This window comes from Temnothorax americanus, unplaced genomic scaffold (genome assembly GCF_048541705.1).
Source record: "Temnothorax americanus isolate GAGA-0224 unplaced genomic scaffold, ASM4854170v1 Scaffold129, whole genome shotgun sequence".
NCBI lineage: Eukaryota > Metazoa > Arthropoda > Insecta > Hymenoptera > Formicidae > Temnothorax > Temnothorax americanus.
Genome location: NW_027509263.1, coordinates 91,624 through 115,783, shown reverse-complemented (window position 1 = coordinate 115,783; position 24,160 = coordinate 91,624). Strand labels below are relative to the sequence as shown.

Below are 24,160 nucleotides of genomic sequence, written 5' to 3'. Positions count from 1 at the left end.
CGACTGAGCATCTCAGTTCTACGCGTCTCTATAAATAGGGCAGCTTTCTCGATATTATTATTCATTCGTTGTGGAGGGGAGATAAAATGCGGTTCGTACGACAATCGCGGACGATCAAAGTGACAAACTTTGACGATAGGATGCTATTAACAAAAAAGGTACGCAAACATGGAGGCATGCTACCAATTTCTATACGCGGTATCATCTGCGGTCCGTCGAATTGCGGCAAGACAAACGTCTTGATAAGCTTGCTGGAAAGTCCGCACGGTGTACGATTCGAGAACGTGTATGTGTACTCGAAATCGTTGCAACAACCGAAATATCGATATTTGGAGAATATACTAACACCGATAGAAGAGATTGGCTACTTTACATTCTCGAATAACAGTGACGTCATTCCGCCGAGCGAGGCGCTCCCGAATTCTATTTTTATCTTTGATGACGTGGCATGCGACAAGCAGGATACGATAAGAGAATACTTTGCAATGGGCCGGCACGCGGACATTGACTCTTTCTATTTTTGTCAGACGTATGCGAAGATGCCGAAGCATCTTATACGCGACAACGCGAATTTATTGATTCTGTTTAAACAGGATGGTACCAATCTGAAACACATATACAGCGATCACGTAAACACAGATATGTCTTACGATGATTTCAGTAAATTGTGTCATACGTGTTGGCGACAAAAGTACGGATTCGTAGTGATAGACAAGGACAGCGTGATTTCGAATGGTCGATACAGAAAAGGATTTAACGACTTTGCGATACCAAAACGTGATTAGTTGTTGTCGACGCGTCGATTGAACAATGTTAGCGCAACATGGACAGCAGCGAGGAGATTAGAGAGCGCGAAAGGATCGTGAAAGATATTGCGAAAACGAGCAATTCAATTCGCAAAAAATATCAACGACAACGACCAAACGCCTCGTTTAACGACTCTGTAATGGCTTCAACTCCGATTACGTTGAAACGATCGATAAATGTGCCATCTAATTTGAGCGAAATAACAAAAACTTTACAACCGCGTAAACCGAAACGATCGAAAGGTTTATTAAATGAACCACCGATAACCTCTTCCGTACAACACACAGTGCTCGCAAACGAAGATGTTTTCGAAACCACGAATGACCCACTCGTGATATCCGTTCGACAGCAGTTGCAAACAGCTGAGAGTCAAGAAACGTTGCGAGATCAATTGGGTCCATTGAGCCAAAAGTACATTGGGGCAGTTCTGAGCGGCGATGAAGAAAGCGGTATGGACATCGCGTACGGTGTTAAATTCACCAACGATGGAATGATGCTCGGTAATAAACGTTTTAACGTGAACCATGCGGACAACATAATTATCGACGGCATACGATACAATGGCACATGCGGTCTTTTCGAATTAATCTTTAAGATATATCCCGATGACGATATCTACACGGAGGACGATATGCAAACGTACAAGAGCATTCTGTTGATGACGAGTGTTCATAAACGCAATTATGATGCTCACGCTCAAATAAAGGGCAACGGGGGATACAAGTACACACATATAATCGGGCCGCTGATTTCAAGTAAAAAAGCTGGAAAAGGTATACCGCGTGCCATGACAGGCAACAAGATCGATTATATAATTGCGCCGTCGATTTTGGGTAAAAAAACCGGAAAAGATATACCGCGTGCCATGACATTAAACGACAACAAGATCGACTATGTTCATTGGGACGATCCCAACGAGCTTGTAGATCGTCTCCGATTGCTCGAAGCTTCACGCCTAGCGGGTCACACCGGTCACGATAACGAAATCCTGTCGATTATCGAGGAATTTCGCGAGGCTGGACTTATTATAAATTAAGTGGCGCGACAGCGAGTCATTCAATCAACATCGAAATGCCGATCAACAAGTTTGGTATATCGCTCGGAAGAGGCAGTGCGGAACCGTACTATCAATGGAGAGGATTAATCAGAAATTTCGTGCAAGATAACGCTCTTTGCATGGTCGCCACCGACTTTGACGCGAAATCGCGCAAGATTTGACGGATAGCGCCGCCTGTAGATGATGGCGATGCAGCCAACAAACGCTACGTGCAGCAGAGCGTGCAAATTTTGGAAGATCGACAGGATGAAATGGAGAGAAAGATGGCTGTATTCCAGAATAATATGCAAATTACCCTAAACGAACTTTAAAAGATGATTCAAGATGTAATTGCAAATCATCACGAATAGATAAGAACGTACATCTGATATCTGCGTCAGTTGCGCGTCATCGTCATGGCTGGTAAGAAGCAATCAGCTGAGAAACGGCGGCTGGTGGAAGAATTACACGCTCCTGCGAGAAGAAATTTTTCTCGAAGACGCGTCATAGTACGCGGATACGATGACCTGTGGCAGGCGGATGTGGTCGACATGCGACCATACACGCGATTTAACAGAGGCTACCACTACATACTCACCGTTATCGACGTGCTGAGCAAGCACGCATGGGCCGTGCCGATCAAGACCAAGAGCGGACCCGAGGTTACCACGGTGATTGCAAAAATAATTCGAGACGGCGGCAGATGTCCGAAAAATCTGCAGACTGACAAGAGGAAAGAATTTTACAACACAAACGGGCAGAAACTCTTGAAGAAACATAATATCAATCACTATTCGACTATTCGACATCGTCCGTAATGAAGGCATCGGTCGTCGAACGATTCAATCGCACGCTCAAGAACGACATGTGGAAAATGTTTACGTGCAATGGAAATTACAAATAGATCGACTCGTTGCCAGGTCTCGTATCGGATTACAACGCGCAAAAGCATCGAACTATCGGCATGCGACCCATCGATGTTACCCCCGCGATCGCCGACAAGCTCCTAACAACGGTGTACAGCCACGTAAAGATCGCTGCTCCCGCGCGATTCAAAGTGGGCGATTCGGTACGCGTGAGTAAATTCAAGACAATCTTCGAAAAAAGATACACGCCAAATTGGACTACGGAGGTGTTTAGAATCGCCAAAGTGCAGAAAACTAATCCTGTGACGTATCTGTTGGAAGATTCTTGCAAAAAACCCGTCGCCGGCGGCTTCTACGAATACGAGTTACATCGCGTTGCTAATCCTGACGTGTATCTCGTTGAAAAAAGTTTTGCGCAAAAAAAGGGATGAGGTTTATGTAAAGTGGTTAGGATTTGATAATTCACACAATTCATGGATACACAAGAATAACGTATTGTAAAAATTTATTACAGTATAAAAATATACATATATATACATATGTGTCATTTATTTTCTTAAATATCTAAATGTTATTACAATAAATTTACAGCGGTATATTTACAATATATTTACAATGGTATTTACAATATATATATATAATGGTATTTTATAATGTCCCCATGGCAGCGTTTCGGTAGAACCGGGTATAATGTATCGCTTATCATCGTACGGACTTAGAGCTATTTTCGTTTCAGACACGGTGTATACCTCGTGTTTTTTGGATCTTATGCAGGTTTGCTGTCGCGTCATTTCAATTTCGTCGCGCAGACACCGCGTGTAATCGTCGAACGTTATCGACCTGGCTACGACGTTACTCTTAACACCTTTAGCCTTTTTCGTATCTTTCTTACCGTCCACTCGCAAGGCGTACATCTTTGCTCTAAGCCCGACGAATTCGGCCATTATCGCACCGTTATTTTCGTCTTTTATTAAGCCCGGAACTTTTTTATTGACGAGTGGGATACCGTACGTATTATCAATCGCATAATCGCTAGTGTCAAATCTATAATGAATATGACGCTTCATGATATCATACACATCGTCGCACTCGATGTGATAAATAAGACTGTCAGTATCGGTGTACGTGACTTTACACTTGTCGCGATACAACGGTAACATGTACTCGTGATAAAATACGTACAAACATGTCTTGGATATATCGAGGATGCACATACCCACATAGATTGGTTTGTCGAACTTCACCTCGAGTTTTCGCATTTTTATTGCTACTAAATTCTCCGAAAAGACGCTTCGGCTATGAAAATTTGGTTTTGCAATCATTGCCTCCGCGCCGTATCTACCCTCCCAATGAGTCACGAGGCGCACGTCAACGTGAATGCGCACATTCTCCATGGTTTTGCCAAACACTGCATTGTTCATCAATTTGTATAAATTTTTTTCGAAATTATTTTTGGCCAATGTCCTCGTATTAAGTTCTATATAATCGCGTAGCCATGGAGATTGCGCGAATTTCAGTATACGGTGAATTTTTGATATACGGAGACCGTGACGAGTACACTGCTGCAGGTTGCGATAATGTATTACATAACGTTTCTTATCGTATAATGTTGTGAGGAGCTTGTCCTGCCGCTTGCCGGGTGGTTTATCGCGCGTCGGACAGAACGGTAGGTCAGTGTGCGCGTCGTGAAGATGTTGCGGATACTCCAAGTCGACTTCGAGTATGTAGCCTATCGAGGAATCCAACGCGACATCCATAACATTAAAATCGGTTACGTCGTCGACCCATTTAAAATCTGCGTATGGCAATGGTTGACACATTGCCCAGCCGTATAAGTTATTTACATCAAAATACATGAGGTACGACGACGGTTTTGATGGATCGTACGACTGCATGTACTTGTTGTTGGCCAACGCGTATCTGTTTGAACATTGACTCAAACCGCTACGTATACCGCGTTCAATAAACATGACCATGTAAATGTCGGTGAGCAATTCGAAATTGATGTGTGTATGCTTCAACATAGCATCCCACGTAAAACCCGGTAGAGTATAATAATACACCGGATTGAGTCCGTAACTCGCGACGCAACTATCGCGAAAATTTTCAAAGACATCGGTCTTGAGATATAAATCGCTGTAATCACCGAGCGTTCGAATAGAGAACCGCTGCCAGACGTCGACGGCGTGCGCGTAATCGCTCTCGGATACGGTGTCACCTGTCAATGAACTGTAAAATGAGTCGCGCGGTGGTAAACACAAGTCCTCCAATTTTTTGACGCAGTCAATGTATTCATATAGAAATACGCCTTTTTGTGTCAGCAAATCAAAATTTTCTGCGGATAATTCACAAAATTCGCGTTGCAATATTTGCAGTTTATCCTTGCTGAGATAAGATGCCAATTTGTCGAGACTAGAGGTGAGAAACTTGTACGAATCGATAAATCGCAATTTTACGCACGTTTTCTTATCTTTATCTTCGGTGCTTTGAACGTTTTTTATAAACGAAATATATTTTTCTTTTGTGATCGAGAGTAAATCTACATGTCTTTCGTATGCTGTTGCTATTTTAGTTATAATAAAATGTGCGTCATAGCCCGATAAATTATGAAACACTATGGGAATGCAATGCGAATCTTTATAATTTAAGTTACAATTCGAATGCGCGGGACCTCTGTATCGACCGGTCAGGTGACAATGGTCGCGTACTCGCACGTCGTCTGGCTCGAACGGTTCTTCGCACACGTGACAGTGCGTTGCACTGTTAAACTTTTCCCACTCGTCTCGCGTGAAATCTGCCATGGATATATTAGTGGACAAAATGGTCTTTACGTCGTGAGCTAAACGTCTTAGCTTCTCGGCGAACCACGCGACGCAATCTTTATCGCGACGAAACCGATACATAGATAACGACTCGTCGTACGAGCAACGCACGTAGTACCCTATGCTAAACACGCGATGATGTTGATATGTGTACCTGAACGTTTCCGGATCCGCTTCCATCTTCTCCAGAGTACATTCCAGGTCGGCGTATACGACAAACGAAACTCGTTCCTTCCTGTTGTGATTTTTAAATGCCAACCACTTGTCGTTATCGCTCGGTAACTTGATCGCGCAGTCGTTCATCTCCCGACAGTCGACGGTGTGGGCAGCCAATTTCTCGTTGGAGTTAAAGTAGTGCAAACATCTGCAAAAATAAACGCAAATATTATAAATTTTTTATACACAAAATATTTTATATATTATTAAAAGAACTATAGGTAGTTACCGATCGCAAAAGTATTTCCGACCATGGTGCTTGTTGATTTGCGAGCTCACGAGACGGGATAGGTTCTTGATCCATGCAAAATGTCCCACGTTGTCGTCATGCACGTACAAGAGATTTACATGTCTGTCCATCTTTCGATCAGTATTGGCAAGATAACAAGTTTCTTGTTTTTCTTCTTGATGCTGTACACGTTGATGGAGATGTTGTTGTGATTTTCAAACCGTTTAATTTGATTCAACGTCATTGGAAACTCAATGTCCGTAAGATTTAGCACCGACGTGTAATAAGGATACGACGATTTTCGATCTGTATGTCTCTCGGCTGGAGCAGCCACCACTGACCATGCAAAACATGCATTGTCCATTGATCGCACATTTATCACCGCATTCTTTTTTTTAATTTCTTGTGGTATTTCCACAAAACACCCCGCGTGCAATGGATTATATTTGTTCACGTTTACCATTAAATTGAGTATACGCGACAACGCCCATCCGGTATCACGTTCCTGGAATTCCTCCAGCTTTGTTAAAGTAGACTCGATGACGTGTCTCTTGTACCACTCATGCAGATCGGACTCGCGAAAGAGTTCAAAGTTTCTCGTTGCAATACTTTTATTCGCGCGTTTGTCACCCGCAACAAATTCACCATTAAACACTGTGTTAATTTTTACATTGTCATATCGCTGCATGACGTTCCGCACATGACTGAGTACAATTTCTCCCGCATCTTTGAGAAATTGACGAGGGTTGATGTGTTTGGAATTTATCACCGCACCAGTCAATATACGGCTTTCAAAAGCCGTATCTATCTCGCGCCATCTGAGTCCTGTCTCACTCGCACTGCATCCAGCACCCACATGTACGAAACGTTGACGTACCAAGTCTTTTAAACCTTCGAGTCTTGCGATACATGCGACCAATGACTGTTTAAGGCCGATCGATGACTGATTGATTGATAATCGTGGCCGCTTAATTCGGCTTTGTTCTTCCAATGATTCGATAAAAGTAGTTATACTAAGGGAGTTCCAACTCGGGAGCTCCGAGGGGGGGTGAGGGAGGGGGGGTATCGGATTACGCGGGGGGGTGAGGGGGTGAGGGAGGGGGGTATCGGAATTCCCCGGGGGGATGAGGGGGAGGGGGGTATCGGATTACGCGGGGGGGTGAGGGGGTGAGGGAGGGGGGTATCGGGATTCCCCGGGGGTGAGGGGGAGGGGGGTATCGGGTTACACAGGGGTATTAGGTTACATGGTGATAACGCGGGGGGGTGGGGGGGAGGGGGCGGGGTATCGGGTTACACAAGGATATCGGATTACGCGGGGGGTGAGGGGTGGGGGGAGGGGGCGGGATATCGGGTTACACAAGGATATCAGTTTTCGCTGGGGTGAGGGGTGGGGGGAGGGGCGTGGTATCGGGTTACACAAGGATATCGGGTTACACAAAAATATCGGATTTTTTTCGCGGGGTGGAGGGAAGGGGGGGTTGACCGTGACATACCACCGGGATGACTCACCGGGATGAGTCACCGGGATGACTCACCCGCGCCGCTGGTCCGCGCCGCTGGTCTGCGCGGGGGGGAGGGGGTCCGCGTTCGCGTTCGCGGTAGCGCCGCGGGTCCGCGTGGGGGTTCGCGGGGGTCCGCGGGGGCCGCGTGGAGGTCCGCGGTTGCGCCGCGGGGTCCGTCGGGTCGCGGGGGCCTCGTTCGCAACGACGCCGCTAGGCGGCGTACAATGGGTATAGCGCACTGCGTAGGAGCGTGTATTTTTGTCGATGACGCATCGAACCTGTCGGGACATGTTCGTCGTAAACAACATTTTTCTAGGAAAAAAGGGGGTGTTATCTCGTAGACTAAACAATTTATCTGCGCAGTATGTAAAAGACAAAGGAAGAAATGACGTCATCGGGACGATGATGGACCCGATAACGCATCGAACCTGTCGGGACACGTTCGTCGTAAACAACATTTTTCTAGGAAAAGGGGGTGTTATCGCGTAGATTAAACAATTGTTGCGTCGTAAACGTGGGCCCACTGAAAGTCCCGCCGAGCGGGACATTATAATCGATAAAAGCGACAACGTGGCGTCTTTTGATCTCCGTGTTCGAGATCGCCGGAGAAACACGTGTTGTTTTGTACCGGATTGGCTATCGCGCGACGAGGCGAACCAATCCGTGCCGTTCGTGCGTAACCGACTATCATATCTATATATGCGGCGAGACGCAGCGAGAGCAGAGCGATTTCAGATTTCGTCAAGGTCGGATCGCACGTTGTAGAGACCGAGATCTCGTAGAACCGACGAGGCCGAGACCTCCCGATCGTTTTAGTGTGATAATAAAGATAAAATACGAAACGAGATCTTGCAATCGTCTTTTTTTAGTAAAGAGTGAACCCGAAATTAGCGTTGCGGACAGAACTCCCGCACGCACGAAACATTTGGTGCCTCTTGTGAGGTCGTGTGCGGAGATCGTGCACGACCAAGATACGAATAGCGGCCATCAATTAGGGATCGTCAAACACGACAAACAAGACCCCCGTCGAAGACCAGGACTTCAGGATAAGCAGTGGCCTTTCCATCACGCACGATAACCTCTAAGGAAAGTCACACCACGAGGACAGAGGACGAGGCGGCGCGGCGAGAGAAAGGCTAAGGGCAAGTACATTCCGTGTACATATATCATCGATTGAGCAATTTCCCATCCTGTACCCTTTCAAACGGCATTATGGCCGATCGAGTTAAACTGCTCGTTCAAAGACGAACGTCGTTAAAATCACAAATTACTAATTTAACGAATCTAGTAACTAAAGGACGGTACGATAAGATTGCGGTAAAATTACGCATGGCCCGTGTTACGGAATTGTACCATGCCTACGAAGAATTTAATGACGAGCTCGTGTTGTTAGATCCAAACGACGGTTATAATGATGAATTTACAAACGTACAAGAAAGATATTATTCGATCGCGAGTAAAGTAGAAGAAATAGTCAATCCTGTCGTTTCGAGCGCAAGTAGTGGTACTACAGTCAACGAATCGCAACCTAGTACTTCCGGTGCCACAGCGATTGTAAAGCGGCGAGTAAAATTACCGGAAGCGTCGTTACCTCAGTTCGACGGTCAGCACGAGAACTGGCTGTCATTTAAAAATACCTTTATTGCCATGATAGATTCACAGTCAGATCTGTCCGATGTCGATAAACTTAACTATCTGAAATCGGCATTAACGGGCGAAGCAGCTAATAAAATAAAGATCTTGTCGGTTGAAGACGCAAACTATCATAAAGCGTGGGAATTGTTAAAACGTGCGTACGAAGTCAAACGGATATTAATTTCACGCCATCTGTCGTTACTATTAAATATGCCCGTTTTAGACAAAGAGACTACCGACGGCTTAACTAAGCTTGCCGACGATGCGCAACAGCATGTCGCATCTTTATCCGCGTTAAGAGTTAATGTAGCATCCGAAATACTCGTGAATTTATTAGAGAATAAATTACCGAAGAACGTTGCGGATAAATGGGAAGAAACTCTGGATCGGGACGAGTTTCCGAAAATCGACGATTTATATGAATTCTTATACCGAACCGCCGTCCGCGTGTCTAAACGTGTTCGCGCAGGAACATCCAAAACCGTCGAAGATACTTGATTGCGAAGCGCATTTCGCGGAAAATGTGACTCGCAGCCGTAGCGGCCGTTATACAGTACGATTACCGTTTTGACAAAACAATAAAGGCCTCGGCGATTCGCGAAACGTCGCGCTTAAACGCTTAAATTCACTAGAGCGAAAGTTTGATTCAGATCCGAGCCTAAAGAGTGCTTATTCACAAATAATACAAGAATATCTAGATTTAAAACATATGTCAATAATAGATGACCCTTCAAACGAGGGATATTACATGCCACATCACGCAGTAGTGAAATCCTCGAGTAACACCACTAAAATTCGGGTAGTATTCGATGCGTCGGCAGATTCGAGTAATGGCATATCTTTAAACGATATATTAATGATAGGGCCAACTATTCAAGATACATTATTTATACATCTGATTAGATTTTGCACATATAAATACGCTTTGACTGCAGACATCGAAAAGATGTATAGGCAGATAGAATTACACGAAGACGATCGAATATATCAACGTATATTATGGCGCATATACAACAAAATAAAAACTCTTCAAATCAATACTGTCGCTTTCGGCCTATCGTCGTCACCTTTTCTTGCCATAAAAACGGTTCAAAAACTAGCAGATGACGAGCGCGACGCGTATCCCCTAGCCGCCACCGTTCTCAAGAAACACTTATACGTAGATAATCTGCTGTCCGGCGCGAATAACGTCAGTGAAGCTCGCACGTTGCGAGACGACATAATCACGGTAACTTCGCGAGGCGGTTTCAACATGCGAGAATGGGCATCGAATGATGAACGCGTTCTTGCCGATTTAAATTCCGACACGATTAATCCGAATCTTGTCCTCGATAAAGACAATCCGTTGAATACCTTAGGCATGATGTGGCGCACACACGACGACGTATTGGGCTATTCAGTACGCTCGATTAATCTCGCGGATAAAATTACGAAACGAACCATGTATTCGGAGATCGCAAAGATTTATGATCCACTAGGGATATTAGGCCCTGTCATATTATACGCGAAAAGATTAATGCAAATTTTGTGGCAGTGCAAGGTGGACTGGGATGAATCCATCCCATCTAGTATACATAAAAAATGGATAGATTTCGCGTCACAGTTAGATTTACTTAATGAAGTATCTATTGATCGCTAAGTATTGATTCCGGATTATACCGATTTTCAAATTCATGGATTTTGCGACGCGAGTAAAACGGGTTACGGTGCGTGCATATACATACGTTCCATCGATCAACATAAAAACGTTCGTTGTCATCTACTCTGTGCGAAATCTCGAGTCGCACCGTTGAAAGCAGTAACGATACCTCGTCTCGAACTGAACGGAGCGCTTTTATTAGCTAAATTATATCACGAGGCATGTCGGGCGTTAGGAGTGTCACCGAGCGACACAACCTTGTGGTGTGATTCGAAAGTCGTCTTACATTGGGTGAAAACTTCACCACATCTCCTAAAAACGTATGTATCCCATCGCGTCACTCAAATTCTAGAAATCGTTGAAGTAAAGGTTTGGCGACATATTAGATCAGAACATAATCCGGCGGACGCGTTATTCAGAGGGCAATTACCGAGTGCTTTTCTAAAGAATCCATCATGGTTTAACGGACCGGAGTGGTTAACGAGAGGGGAAAGCGAATGGCCAGTCGAAATCGAAGAGGCAATCGAAATACCCGAATTAAGAAAACCCATATGCTTGGCAACGATTGCTAAGGATTGCAGTTTTCTTAGAAGATATTCGTCATATTCACGGTTATTAAGAATTACAGCGTTATGTCTACGTCCCAAGCAGCATTTTGACGTCCGCCCGACGTTAAGATAAACACACTTAACGTTGGTATCCAACGTTTTCGCTACGTCGTTTCAACCCTCTTTTGCACTAATTTGGGGAATCAAATTTAGGTTGTACCAACGTTGGAATCCGACTTATATAAGTTAAATTAAGGTTACATTTTTTCCACCAGTTTTAACGTTGGTATGTAAACTTTGATTTTGTACACTCTGCTAGACCTGAGGTTATTTTTTCACAACGTACATTTTAGGTGTAGTTTTCGTGCTTCCATTCAAACCATATGACGGCATTGGTGTAATAAATGTATCATAATACGTACTTATCAATTTGGCACAAATAAAATGGCTTTATAGGAAAAATATAGTTTGCGCAGTCTTTGATACTATTGTAATTTTGCCATAAATACACGAACCCAGCACTGAAATTGTATAACAAAACTCACTTTATTGATAAATGTGGAAATGATAAGTCGAAATTAGACGAATCCTTTCTAAAATATTTCAATTTACTAAATATTCTAATAAATAACTAAAATTTTCCAAAGTGTAGATTTTAATTTTTTTTCGTCAAAATTACTTTTAAGATAAATATGTTGTCAAAACCTTAACAACAGATATTATATAAATGCTTTAAATTGTTAATAAAATGCGTTAAAAAATATAAATCTAAATATACTGGAAAATGGCGGATTATTTGCCTTCCTCTTTGAGGAATGAAAATGGCGAAGTCAGCGTTCCACACTATATCAAACTTTACGTAGTAAAAGGTGCAATAAATTCTACAAAATTTGTCTTCTCGTATAAAATAATTAACTTTTTCAGACTTTTCCAAACTAAGTAGTATACCACTGTAGGCAAAATTGTACCTATATTGACTAAAAGTCTTAACAAGGTCACCAAACTGACTTAACATTACGATAAAGTATCAATTAGTTAAAAATTCTATACTAGATTTGCGAATGAGTCGTATATCTTAACCAAATCCGACCTATGCAATACCATCTGTATGGTGATCTAAAGCATGGTTATGGCAGCCGTGCAGCCGAGCGAACGCGCTCTCGAGCTGTGAATCGCGCGGCGCGCGCGCGTTGTTTCCCGACGACGCGACGATAACCGCGTGAGATGAGATAGACCGGTTCGGCCGTGGATCGTCAACATTCGTCGCATAGTCCTCGTAGCTCACGCACGACGCCGCGAATTGCCGTCGACGATGCCCGCTTGATGCAGCAGTAATCTGCTCTACATTCATTTAGGCAGAATTTGTTACCATTTCTCGCGATTTCTTAACGTCAGTCAGAAATGACCACAGGCGACGTTTTACAACGTTAGCGTTTTACAACGTTTGATAACAAAACGTTGGTTTACGTTGGGAATTACGTATTAAAGTCGCTCGAAAAGTGTAGTGCAGAGTATAACGTCAGGCGAACGTTAAATATCTTAACGTCGGGTAATAGGACTTAAACTGTTTCGAATTTGACGTTGGGAAAGTGATAAAAAAAGCACGTCGTAATTTTAACGTTTAGACAACGTCCAAAAAACGTTAGTAATTATAAGTTACATTTTATAACTTTCTTGAACCGCTTACAACGTTGTGATTAGTAGAAAAGTAGTCCTTAGTCGGAAAGTTAACCGAAAAATGCTGCTTGGGGTCTTTGTCCAAAAAATACCTTCCGCGGGCATATATACATAAGGGAAATAAATGAAGCGGAGACGCGAATAATGAAAATCGTACAAAAGTCATGTTTTTCACGCGAGATACACGAACTTTATAGGAGCGAATAATGAATTGAAAGAATTATATCAGCTTTTAACTCAGACGAACACAAGAATCTGACGAATCGATTCTCGGTAGAACACCATATAACGTGGAATTTTATACCTCCCATAGCTCCACATTTCGGTGGGCTTTGGGAATCCACGGTGAAATTATTTAAGCATCATTTTAAGCGTGTAGTCGGAGATCTCTTATTTACGTTTGAAGAATTGAATACTTTCACCGTTGAAATTGAAGGAATACTCAACTCGCGACCTATAACCTTCTATCTTCTGACCCCAATGACCTTTCCGCTTTAACACCCGCCCATTGCTTAATCGGTCGACCATTGATTAATATGCCTGAGCCTGATTTCTCGTCTGTCCCAGCCAATCGGTTGTCCACTTGGCAGCATATTTCCAAGGTGCGACAAGACTTTTGGGCACGCTGGAACTTGGAATATCTCAACGAGCTCCAGATCCGTCGAAAGTGGATCAAGGACGGAGAAAAAAAATCCACAACGGAATGATCGTGCTCATAAAGGAAAAGGGCCTCCCTTGCTTTCAATGGGCTTTAGGAAAAATCGCAGAGATTCATCCGGGTCAGGATGGAGGAATACGAGCTGTTTCCGTGAAAACAGCGACCGGAACGTTGAAGCGAGCAGTGAAGTGCCTATGTCCACTTCCCATCGACTAATAATGCGACGAAACACAAATGTATCTTCGTTATAACAATCTTATCGATGTAAGACAATAATGTAATAATGGTTGATCGATATCCTCTCAACGGGGGGAGTATGTTGCGTCGTAAACGTGGGCCCACTGAAAGTCCCGCCGAGCGGAACATTATAATCGATAAAAGCGACAACGTGGCGTCTTTTGATCTCCGTGTTCGAGATCGCCGGAGAAACACGTGTTGTTTTGTACCGGATTGGCTATCGCGCGACGAGGCGAACCAATCCGTGCCGTTCGTGCGTAACCGACTATCATATCTATATATGCGGCGAGACGCAGCGAGAGCAGAGCGATTTCAGATTTCGTCAAGGTCGGATCGCACGTTGTAGAGACCGAGATCTCGTAGAACCGACAAAGCCGAGACCTCCCGATCGTTTTAGTGTGATAATAAAGATAAAATACGAAACGAGATCTTGCAATCGTCTTTTTTTAGTAAAGAGTGAATCCGAAATTAGCGTTGCGGACAGAACTCCCGCACGCACGAAACAACAATCCATCTACGCAGTACGCGAGACAAAGGAAGAAATGACGTCATCGGGACGATGATGGACCCGATAACGCATCGAACCTGTTGGAACATGTTCGTCGTAAACATTTTCTAGGAAAAGGGGGAGGTGTTATCTCGTAGACTAAACAATTTCGCGCTATTATTTACGACGCAGTACGTAAAAGACAAAGGAAGAAATGACGTCATCGGGACGATGATGGACCCGATAACGCATCGAACCTGTCGGGACACGTTCGTCGTAAACAACATTTTTCTAGGAAAAGGGGGGTGTTATCGCGTAGACTAAACAATTTCGCGCTATTTTTTTACGACGCAGTACGTAAAAAAAACAAAGGAAGAAATGACGTCATCGGGACGATGATCGATTCGATAACGCATCGGACCTGTTGGAACATGTTCGTCGTAAACAACATTTGATAAAATATAGGTAGGGATGGACATGCACGCAAAGAAATTACATCGTTCATTTAGTTGTAAAAAAAAGCCTGTTTATTTAACTCTTTTTTACATAATATATATATATTACATACTATAAAAAACTAAAGCTGCGAGCTCACAATCGACGATCTGATTCATATTGAACGCATCGCTAGCGTATATTACATTCGACGCTTCCTTGGGATCCTTCACAGTGGACGCGATATCGGAGAACTGCGCAAACTTTGCATCGACCGTCGCAAGTATTCTGATCAAACGATCGAATCTCGCATCGATGCACCGATCGAGATCGAACATACGATGCATCGTCGATTCGGTCATTCTCAAGCATATGTTTGCAGATTCGAGACGTATGAGTTTGATGTTATTAACTGTACAAACTCTCACCGTTAGCGGTCCAACGTTTATAAAACTATGAATATCTTTGAAGTCATTGCGAAAGAAATTCTGAATATTTTGCCGTTGCTCGTATAGTGCCTTCCACGTTTCGAGAGACAACAGCAGTTCCTTTCCTCGGCGAGGATCTCCAACGGCGATCACCACGTAGCTCGGTGGACCCACGTTGATACCAATTTCGAGGAATTTGTATTCCTTAGCTGTCAACGCGTATCGTCTGTTGAGTATACGAACCGCGCGACGATCCAACGAAATGCTGTATAAAATAAATAAAATTAGTTTTATTTATAGTAAGTATTACAATTTGCTAAGATATAAAAACTGGGGTAGATTTTATATGTTTTTTATCCTAAACGAAACTTACCTATTACATTTCTTCTCATACGTTTGAGTTTCAACGTCGTGAATCGGCACGTAATAATTCATGGTATTCATGCGTTTTGCACCGTTGTTGCTGCTGCTGCTGCTGCTGCTGCTGCTGCTATTGCATCCTTCAAAGGAGAACATTTTCGCTCTCTAGACTCTGAGAAGTTGACTGTCAATACAAACGATCGCGACAAGACTGATCATATAAAATTAATCGAGTATACGCGACAATTCCCAAAGTAATGATGTGGTGGGGGAAAGGGAGAGGGGGAAATAATGTTTATAGAACTGCGCAGTGGATTTTTTTTAGGAGAGGGGGAAGTAAAGCCTACTCTAACGATGATGATTGGAGAGGGGAAGGGGAGTAAGAAATAAAACATTATAAAAAGTTATATATAATTTATTTATTAAAAAAAGATCGCAAATCCTTATGGCGTCGCGCGCGACCACCAGTTAAATAGTTTTATTACATTTTGTAACGCGCAATTCTTTTTATGTTTTCCGCATCGCATAGTATTGGTGTCATCTAGTTTATTCAAAGATTCGATATCTTCGTAATGCGCATCCAGAGTCTCGACGATTAGGTTTTTTCGCGCATAATTCTCCAGCAGATCGACCAGCCATTCTCGTTTTTGGCATCCCTTGACGTACACAAGAGTCGGCATCTCGTCGTCATCGTCTTCTTTGTCTTCTTTTTTGTCTTCTTCTATACCAAGCACGGCTGATGTAATCAGGCGTTTTACCATACTGTACGGCACGTTTCCGTCTTCCCATCGTAATCCATGGTGATTGCGAATCAACCAGGTAGCGCACGATTTGTCGGATTTTGTGAGGAGATTCCACGGCATGGGGTAATTAAAGATGTGATGCGTCAGAACGCAGCCTTTTCTCAGCACCGCCACCTCCTTCACGACAAATTTCATCCCGACGAGGAATCCTTGCAGGTCCACGAACGTTGATACGGACATGACGAGATTTCTTTATCTTTCTCTCGCTCGTCGATGCGTCATTCGAGAGGAATGACGCGCAACTCTGCAAACCGTCTCGCGACACTCTGATTTATACTTCCCCCTCCCTTACCCCTTTCAATAATTGTATCGGAGATTGATGGAAGGAGAGAGAAAATATTTACGTCGACGTTGCCGCGAACATTCAGACTATTTTGCGCACCACGTTCGTCAACGGGTTGTACTCAATCACGCGGTCGTGTATGATGAGACAGTACGCGGAAGTATTCGGCGGTACGTTCTCCATGCAGTCGAATTCTAGTCTAACATCCACGGTAGCGTTTTTGACGGATTCGTTTTGGCGAGAGCAATCGATGATTACAAACGGACCGTTACGTAGAAAAGTCGAAACGGTGAGACTCGGCTCGAGATATTCGTATCCGTAGTATCCCTTGCAGAAACGAGCGTACATATCGTACAGAATCGCCCATCTGTGTTTACCAAAGTCCAAATTCAGATCGTCGTACGGATAAACTTCCGAGTTTAGATAGAGTTTTACGTTGGTCAAGTTGCAGTCGTCGAATCGGCTTGTGTCGGCGGACATGACGTTCTTCCGACCCGTCTGCAGAGCGAAGACGACGTATCGCGGTTTCTCGAGCTGGGTCGCGGTCTTAATGGCCCACGAATGCTTGGTCGTGTTCTGCAACAGGGGATACTCGTACAGATCCCACGAACGGAAACCCATACTTAAATATCGTCCGTCTTCCAAGGTGCGCAGCATCGACAGCTTGTTGATCTCGTTCAATACCACGTGAGGCATTCGCCATTGTATCTTGAGTATTTTGATAGTAGGCTCCAACGCGAGACTTCCCACCAGGGAATTGTTGTCGTTGCGCGCTCGTATCAAGATCAATTCGTGACGAGCGTTGATCACCACACGTTTGTAATCCTCGCAAAATCCCAGTAACAAGTTGAGCGGTACGCAGAAATTGAAATATCCATTCGGGTTATTATGTGGTTCCCAGCCCGCGTTTCGCAGGATCACGCTTCTGTCGGACGATACCGTAACGTAGTTCTTGAGCGTGCTGGTTATTCCTACGTTTCTGCAACGATCAATCTCCATACCGTCGAGCTCGTATCGAATCTCGTCAAACATGAACGCGACGCAATTAGTACCCAATACCACGTTATCGGCTTGACCAGCTGCTCTGGTCACCGTCAATGTTCCTTCGACGTAGAGAAAACTTTCGCACGGCAACGTATACAGATCCTGCTGTTGTATGGGTATTCGTATCTCGTCGCTATACTCGAACGTTGTGTTGGCGTACGGGTTGTACGTGTGAGTCTCGATCTTGACGATGCGATCGTCAAAGACCGGCTCGCCTCCGATGTTAAGAATTTCAGTCATCGTTCAGATGTTTCGTACCGCGAATCACAGAGATTGTAAAAATTTAACGTTCGATGCGTTGAGCTTCTTTTTCGTCTCTGTTTTCGTCTCTGTTTTAACGCTATCGAATGTCGATTTGATGATATCGTCGATCGTCGCAGTCGTAAAGATATTCTTATTTGTCGCGTGCTCCGAGTCGTTCAACACGAGCATGTCACACGTCGCGCGTTATCGCTGTAGCCGTCGTACGTGCAATCTGATGGTGATCTCTTCTCCTCGAAAATCGAGCAATCGTCCGTCTTGATCTGTGACGCGTATCGTTAGATCCGTAACGCTTCGCGCGATGATCGGCAGATAAATGATCTGCGCCGGCGTTTCCGATATCTTATATCCCGGTGGTACGCTCGGTAAAAATTCGTGTATCGTGTGAACGCGTTTGCCGTTGCTGTACGCACCCGCGGTTACGTTACACTCCACGCGGATAATGTTTACGTTGATAATATTAATCGACGCGTCCGACTCGTGCCACTGTCTCGGCTGCAATATACGAGAATCCCAGCAGCGATCCGACGTTGTTCGGTTTGTTAAAGTTCACTCTGAAAGCGCACTTGATCTCGCTCTTCATCGTATTGTAATTTGCGCGGAGCACTATCGGGTATTCCGCGGCCTCGTCTTCGTAGCTGTTTGCGCGAATGGTCGCCTCTCGCGCGATATTCGCGACCGACGTACGATCATCGTTGGAACGATTTACGCGTCGCGGGCGTTTTCGTAAAATTTCGCGTTTCGAAAACTCATTTATGGCTCGTATCTCGTACGATCCCTCGGGAATCGTAATTTCCGTGTCATCCTCGTCGAAATAAAATTTATTGTTCGAAGAATTCACGTTCGGAATCGTGTGATAATTCTCAAAGCACGTTAGACCGAGTTCGTAGTCACCGTCGCTCAGATCCACTGCGGGAAAATAGTGCTCCGCGAGGATGCTGCTCTTCCCGGTCAGCGTGAACGTTATAGACATGTCGGCGGAAACCGTTAACGAATACTGAGTCACCACGGCGCACCGTCAGGCTTTAAATTAGCGTCAATCGTCCGGAGAAATTGCAGGCACAATTGTCCACAGATGTTCTGATCGTATCGCTGATAAGACGTGCAATTGTACTCGATCTTCGACACGTTCGGCCCGAAATATCGCACCAGTTCTTTCGGTGGTCGAAGATTGCCGAAACTGTCGAAATATACGATTCGATCTTCCCTCTTCGCGTACGCTACCCAATGAGTACCGGGACCCGCTGCGTCGTCCAAATTCACGATACCGCTCTCGTTTCGACGTATACCGCCGATCGGTAACGAATCACGCATGAAGACACCTCTGAAGAACGGTACGCGCAAAAGCCTTGCCAATCGATTCAATTGTACGTTAGTCGTAATACCCGCGAGCATATTTAACGTCTTTTTGACGTTTTTTTTATTTTATTTTTTGACGCTACTCCTCGCCCGCGTTTGTGCGGGCCGAGATACAGCCCTTGTCCGTATTTGTACGGAGCGAGATAAAGTCCGCGACCTTCCGCGGCGCGATTGTGACGTTGCATCTCTTCCAGCTGACGCCGCGCGGCTTTGTTATCGTTCACGGCCTTTACGACTGCCGCCGCTCCGCCGGCCAGAGAACCGAGAACTCCCAACAACGGTAGAATCGGCAATACGCCGCCTCGTTTCGCTGTCGGAAGTATCCGTTTTTCCATTAGATTTTTTTTCTTCGCAGTTTTCGATTTTTTCGTTTTCAAACCCATTCCAAGCTTCGTCTTAGCCTTCATGGTCGCCCAGACGGCAAGGATATCGGATTACGCGGGGGGTGAGGGATGGGGGGGAGGGGGCGTGGTATCGGGTTACACAAGGATATCGGGTTACACAAAAATATTGGATTTTTCGCGGGGTGAGGGGAAGGGGGGAGTTGACCTTGACATACCACCGGGATGACTCACCGGGATGAGTCACCGGGATGACTCACCCGCGCCGCTGGTCCGAGCCGGTGAGGGGGCGAGGGAGGGGGGTATCGGGATTCCCCGGGGGGTGAGGGGGAGGGGGGGTATCGGGGTACTCAAGGGTATCGGATTTCGCGGGGGGGTGAGGGGTGGAGGGAGGGGCGGGGTATCGGGTTACACAAGGATATCGGATTTCGCGGGAGGTGGGGGGAGGGGCGGGGTATCGGGTTACACAAGGATATCGGGTTACACAAAAATATCGGATTTTTCGCGGGGTTGGGGGAAGGGGGGTTGACCTTGACATACCACCGGGATGACTCACCGGGATGAGTCACCGGGATGACTCACCCGCGCCGCTGGTCCACGCCGCTGGTCCGCGCGGGGGGGGAGGAGGTCCGCGTTCGCGTTCGCGGTCGCTTTGCGGGTCCGCGTGGGGGTTCGCGGGGGTCCGCGGGGGCCGCGTGGAGGTCCGCGGTTGCGCCGCGGGGTCCGTCGGGTCGCGGGAGGGGGGCCTCGTTCGCAACGACGCCGCTAGGCGGCGTACAATGGGTAAGACTAACTCGATAGCGCACTGCGTAGGAGCGTGTATTTTTGTCGATGACGCATCGAACCTGTCGGGACACGTTCGTCGTAAACAACATTTTTCTAGGAAAAAAGGGGGTGTTATCTCGTAGACTAAACAATTTCGCGCTATTTTTTACGACGCAGTACGTAAAAAAAACAAAGGAAGAAATGACGTCATTGGGACGATGATGGACCCGATAACGCATCGAACCTGTTGGAACATGTTCGTCGTAAACAACATTTTTCTAGGAAAAAAGGGGTGTTATCTCGTAGACTAAACAATCCATCTACGCAGTACGCGAGACAAAGGAAGAAATGACGTCATCGGGACGATGATGGGCCCGATAACGCATCGAACCTGTTGGAACATGTTCGTCGTAAACATTTTCTAGGAAAAGGGGGAGGTGTTATCTCGTAGACTAAACAATTTCGCGCTATTTTTTTACGACGCAGTACGTAAAAGACAAAAGAAGAAATGATCTTTCAAGATTCAATTGGAGCGAGAGAGAGGGCAAAGGGTATATAACGAGGGATGAAGCGCGTCGAGCCGCATTAGTATACGATTTGAGAGCGATACATCGGTCAAAGAGTATCGAGATTTACTGTGTGGTTAAACACGTTATCACGTGCAAGTGCTGTGAAGTGATATAATAAAAAAACTGGTGCGAAAGTGATGAAACATTGATCAATTCGAGCAAACCGAACGCGATCTATTGGAGCTATCCGATTAAGTAGCTACCGTGGGTGAATATTTCACATGGACACTGCAATGCGCGGAATTCGTCGAGCAGCTCGAGACACGCTGTAGTGCCAAACGTCAGCGGCTCTCCGACAATCCAACGATCGGGCAGAGGCGATCGTTGGTTGCCCGAATCGCGCGACTCGAGGGTGTGAAGTCGCGATTAGAAAGACAATTTATCCATAGCGGTGGTAATTATGCGAATGCAGGCACCAGTGGCGACACGCGCGCGGCAGAACTCGTATGGCGAGAAATCGACGCCGGGTTCGAAACGCGAATAATGACCGGTGCGGTAATTAATATAGACCATATAGAACCGCGACAGTTTTTGGAAGACGCCTGCAGCGTAGTGTGCAAGCGAGTACGAGACATTATAAAAACACATAACTGTGTCAAAGTGAACACCGTGTTCAACGGGGAGTTTGTGGCGGGTGATAAACTTGCCAATAAAAGTATATGTACAAATAACATAGAACTCTGTGGTACATCGCACTTGCATGATTGGTACGAGCTGCACGTTATCAAGCCCACATTAGCGAAACTCGAGGAGTTTCAGGAACGCGACAGTGGGTGGGCGTTGACTCGAATCCTCAATTTGACGGTGAGCGTCAACAAGTACAATCCTTTGCGCGCGGGGGGTCACTTGGAATTGCCTAAAGATATTAAAGTAAAGAACGCGATGATCAATGTGCTGTCTATGGACAATGCATGTTTTGCATGGTCAGTGGTCGCTGCCTTACATCCAGCCGAAAGAAATTCAGAACGGGAATCTTCATACCCGCATTATTCAAGGGTATTGAATTTACGAGACATTGAGTTCCCAATGACGTTGAGTCAAATTAAACAGTTCGAACGACTCAACGATATATCCGTCAACGTCTATACCATCGAGGGACAGAAGACGTCAAACGTTCTTCCAATACGGCTTACCGACCACACGAGTGTTAAAAAACATGTTAATCTGCTGTACATGCAGAATCCGCGAGACAACAATGTTGGACATTTCGCGTGGATTAAAAATCTATCCCGTCTCGTGAGCTCACAATTGAGCATGCATCATGGTCAGAAGTACATTTGTAATCGGTAAGTACTTATATTTTTTTTAATAATATATATATCATTTTTATATTTTGTGTATAAAAAATTTATATTTTATGATTCTTTTTTTGCAGATGTCTTCACTACTTTAGTTCGAGCGACAAATTACAGTCTCACACTGTGGACTGTCGAAAGATAAACGACTGCGCTATCAAACTACCGAGTGAAGACAACAAGTGGCTGTGCTTCAAGAACCATAGCAGGAAAGAGCGACTTCCCTTCGTGGTGTACGCCGATCTGGAGTGTGTGCTGCAGAAGACACAACCGGAGACGGAACACGCGTCATACGCCTATCAACATCATCGAGTATGTAGTATAGCATACTACGTACAGTGCTCGTATGATGAAACGTTATCAGCGTATCGATTTCGTCGCGATAACGACTGCGTCGCGTGGTTTGTCGAGGAACTCAAAGGATTGGCGCATCGCGTAAAGAACGTCTTGTTCGACATTGTATGCATGGTAGACCTAACGCGAGACGAGTGGGAGACATTTCACAGCGCGGCGCAATGTCACATATGTGAAAAACCGTTCGCGCCAAATTATAATCGTGTACGCGATCATTGCCACTTGACCGGGCGTTACAGAGGTCCAGCACACTCGACGTGCAATCTGAATTATAAGGATTCTCACTTCATCCCAGTATTATTCCACAATCTGTCAGGCTATGACGCGCACTTTATTATCAAGGAGATAGTTGTCGCGTTCAAAGGCTCAATCGATGTACTGCCTATAACAAAGGAAAAGTACATCTCATTTACTAAACACGTGAAAGACACCGCGGAAAGATCTGATTTGCGAAGCGATATAAAATTAAGATTTATCGACTCATACAAATTTCTGAGCGCGAGTCTCGCAAAATTGGCATCCTTCCTCGATAAGGATAAATTGAAAATTATACATTCCAAATTTTCCGCGTTATCCGACGACGATTTCGAATTATTGACGCGAAAAGGTGTCTTTCCATACGAATACGTGGACAGCGTCGAAAAGCTGGAGGATACGTGTTTACCGCCGCGCGATTCATTTTACAGTTCTTTGACCGGTGACACCGTATCCGAGAGCGATTACGCGCACGCCGCGAACGTATGGCAGCGATTCTCCGTTCGAACTCTAGGCGAATACAGCGATCTATATCTGAAAACCGATGTCTTGCTGTTGGCCGACGTGTTTGAAAATTTCCGCGACAGCTGCGTCGCGAGTTACGGGCTTGATCCCGCGTACTACTACACTTTACCAGGTTTTACGTGGGACGCGATGTTGAAACATACATGTATCAATTTTGAACCACTGACCGACGTTGACAGGGTCATGTTTATCGAACGTGGTATACGCGGCGGCCTGAGTCAATGTTCCGGCAGATACGCGAAGGCCAACAACAAGTATATAGAGTCGTACGATTCATCGAAACCGTCATCGTACCTAATGTACTTCGATGTCAACATCTTATACGGCTGGGCGATGTGTAAGCCACTGCCCTACGCGGAGTTTCGATGGGTCGAAGACACGTCAAATTTCGACGTTAACGCGATCGCTTTGGATTCGCCTACGGGCTATATTCTCGAGGTCGATCTTGAGTATCCGCAGGATAAACACGACGCGCACGCTGACCTACCGTTCTGTCCGATGCGCGATAAACCACCCGGCAAACGGCAGGACAAACTTCTCGCCACGTTGCACGATAAGAAGCGTTATGTCATCCATTATCGCAATCTGCAACAGTGCACGCGCCATGGTCTTCGCATCACTAAAATACATCGTGTATTACAATTCGCTCAATCTGAGTGGCTCCGCTCTTACATCGAACTCAATACAAAATTCAGAACGCAAGCCAAAAATGAGTTCAAAAAAA

The 24,160-nt window shown here is 45.2% G+C and overlaps 6 protein-coding genes across 6 annotated transcripts; 4 read left to right on the top strand and 2 right to left on the bottom strand.

The window, feature by feature from the left end:
* Window positions 1-2,259: 2,259 nt before the first annotated feature.
* LOC143893809 (uncharacterized) lies at window positions 2,260-3,140 on the top strand. The gene is made up of 2 exons (XM_077399523.1): window positions 2,260-2,657; window positions 2,951-3,140. Exons 1-2 carry the CDS (start codon window positions 2,260-2,262, stop codon window positions 3,138-3,140), a joined length of 588 nt encoding a protein of 195 aa, XP_077255649.1.
* A 5,550-nt stretch (window positions 3,141-8,690) lies between these two features.
* LOC143893808 (uncharacterized) lies at window positions 8,691-9,611 on the top strand. The gene has a single exon (XM_077399522.1). The coding sequence runs from the start codon at window positions 8,691-8,693 to the stop codon at window positions 9,609-9,611; it is 921 nt and encodes a 306-aa protein (XP_077255648.1).
* Window positions 9,612-10,059: 448 nt separating this feature from the next.
* Window positions 10,060-10,752, top strand: LOC143893807 (uncharacterized). Its single transcript, XM_077399521.1, has one exon. The coding sequence runs from the start codon at window positions 10,060-10,062 to the stop codon at window positions 10,750-10,752; it is 693 nt and encodes a 230-aa protein (XP_077255647.1).
* A 4,150-nt stretch (window positions 10,753-14,902) lies between these two features.
* Window positions 14,903-16,565, bottom strand: LOC143893806 (uncharacterized). The gene is made up of 3 exons (XM_077399520.1): window positions 16,310-16,565; window positions 15,596-15,722; window positions 14,903-15,487 (listed from the first exon to the last, which is right to left on the bottom strand). Exons 1-3 carry the CDS (start codon window positions 16,563-16,565, stop codon window positions 14,920-14,922), a joined length of 951 nt encoding a protein of 316 aa, XP_077255646.1. The 3' UTR covers window positions 14,903-14,919.
* Window positions 16,566-16,749: 184 nt separating this feature from the next.
* LOC143893805 (uncharacterized) lies at window positions 16,750-17,952 on the bottom strand. Its single transcript, XM_077399519.1, has one exon. It carries the CDS (start codon window positions 17,950-17,952, stop codon window positions 16,750-16,752), a length of 1,203 nt encoding a protein of 400 aa, XP_077255645.1.
* Window positions 17,953-21,490: 3,538 nt separating this feature from the next.
* Window positions 21,491-24,149, top strand: LOC143893804 (uncharacterized). Its single transcript, XM_077399518.1, has 4 exons — window positions 21,491-22,293; window positions 22,383-23,054; window positions 23,499-24,069; window positions 24,132-24,149. The coding sequence occupies exons 1-4, from the start codon at window positions 21,491-21,493 to the stop codon at window positions 24,147-24,149; spliced, it is 2,064 nt and encodes a 687-aa protein (XP_077255644.1).
* The last annotated feature ends 11 nt before the right edge of the window (window positions 24,150-24,160 follow it).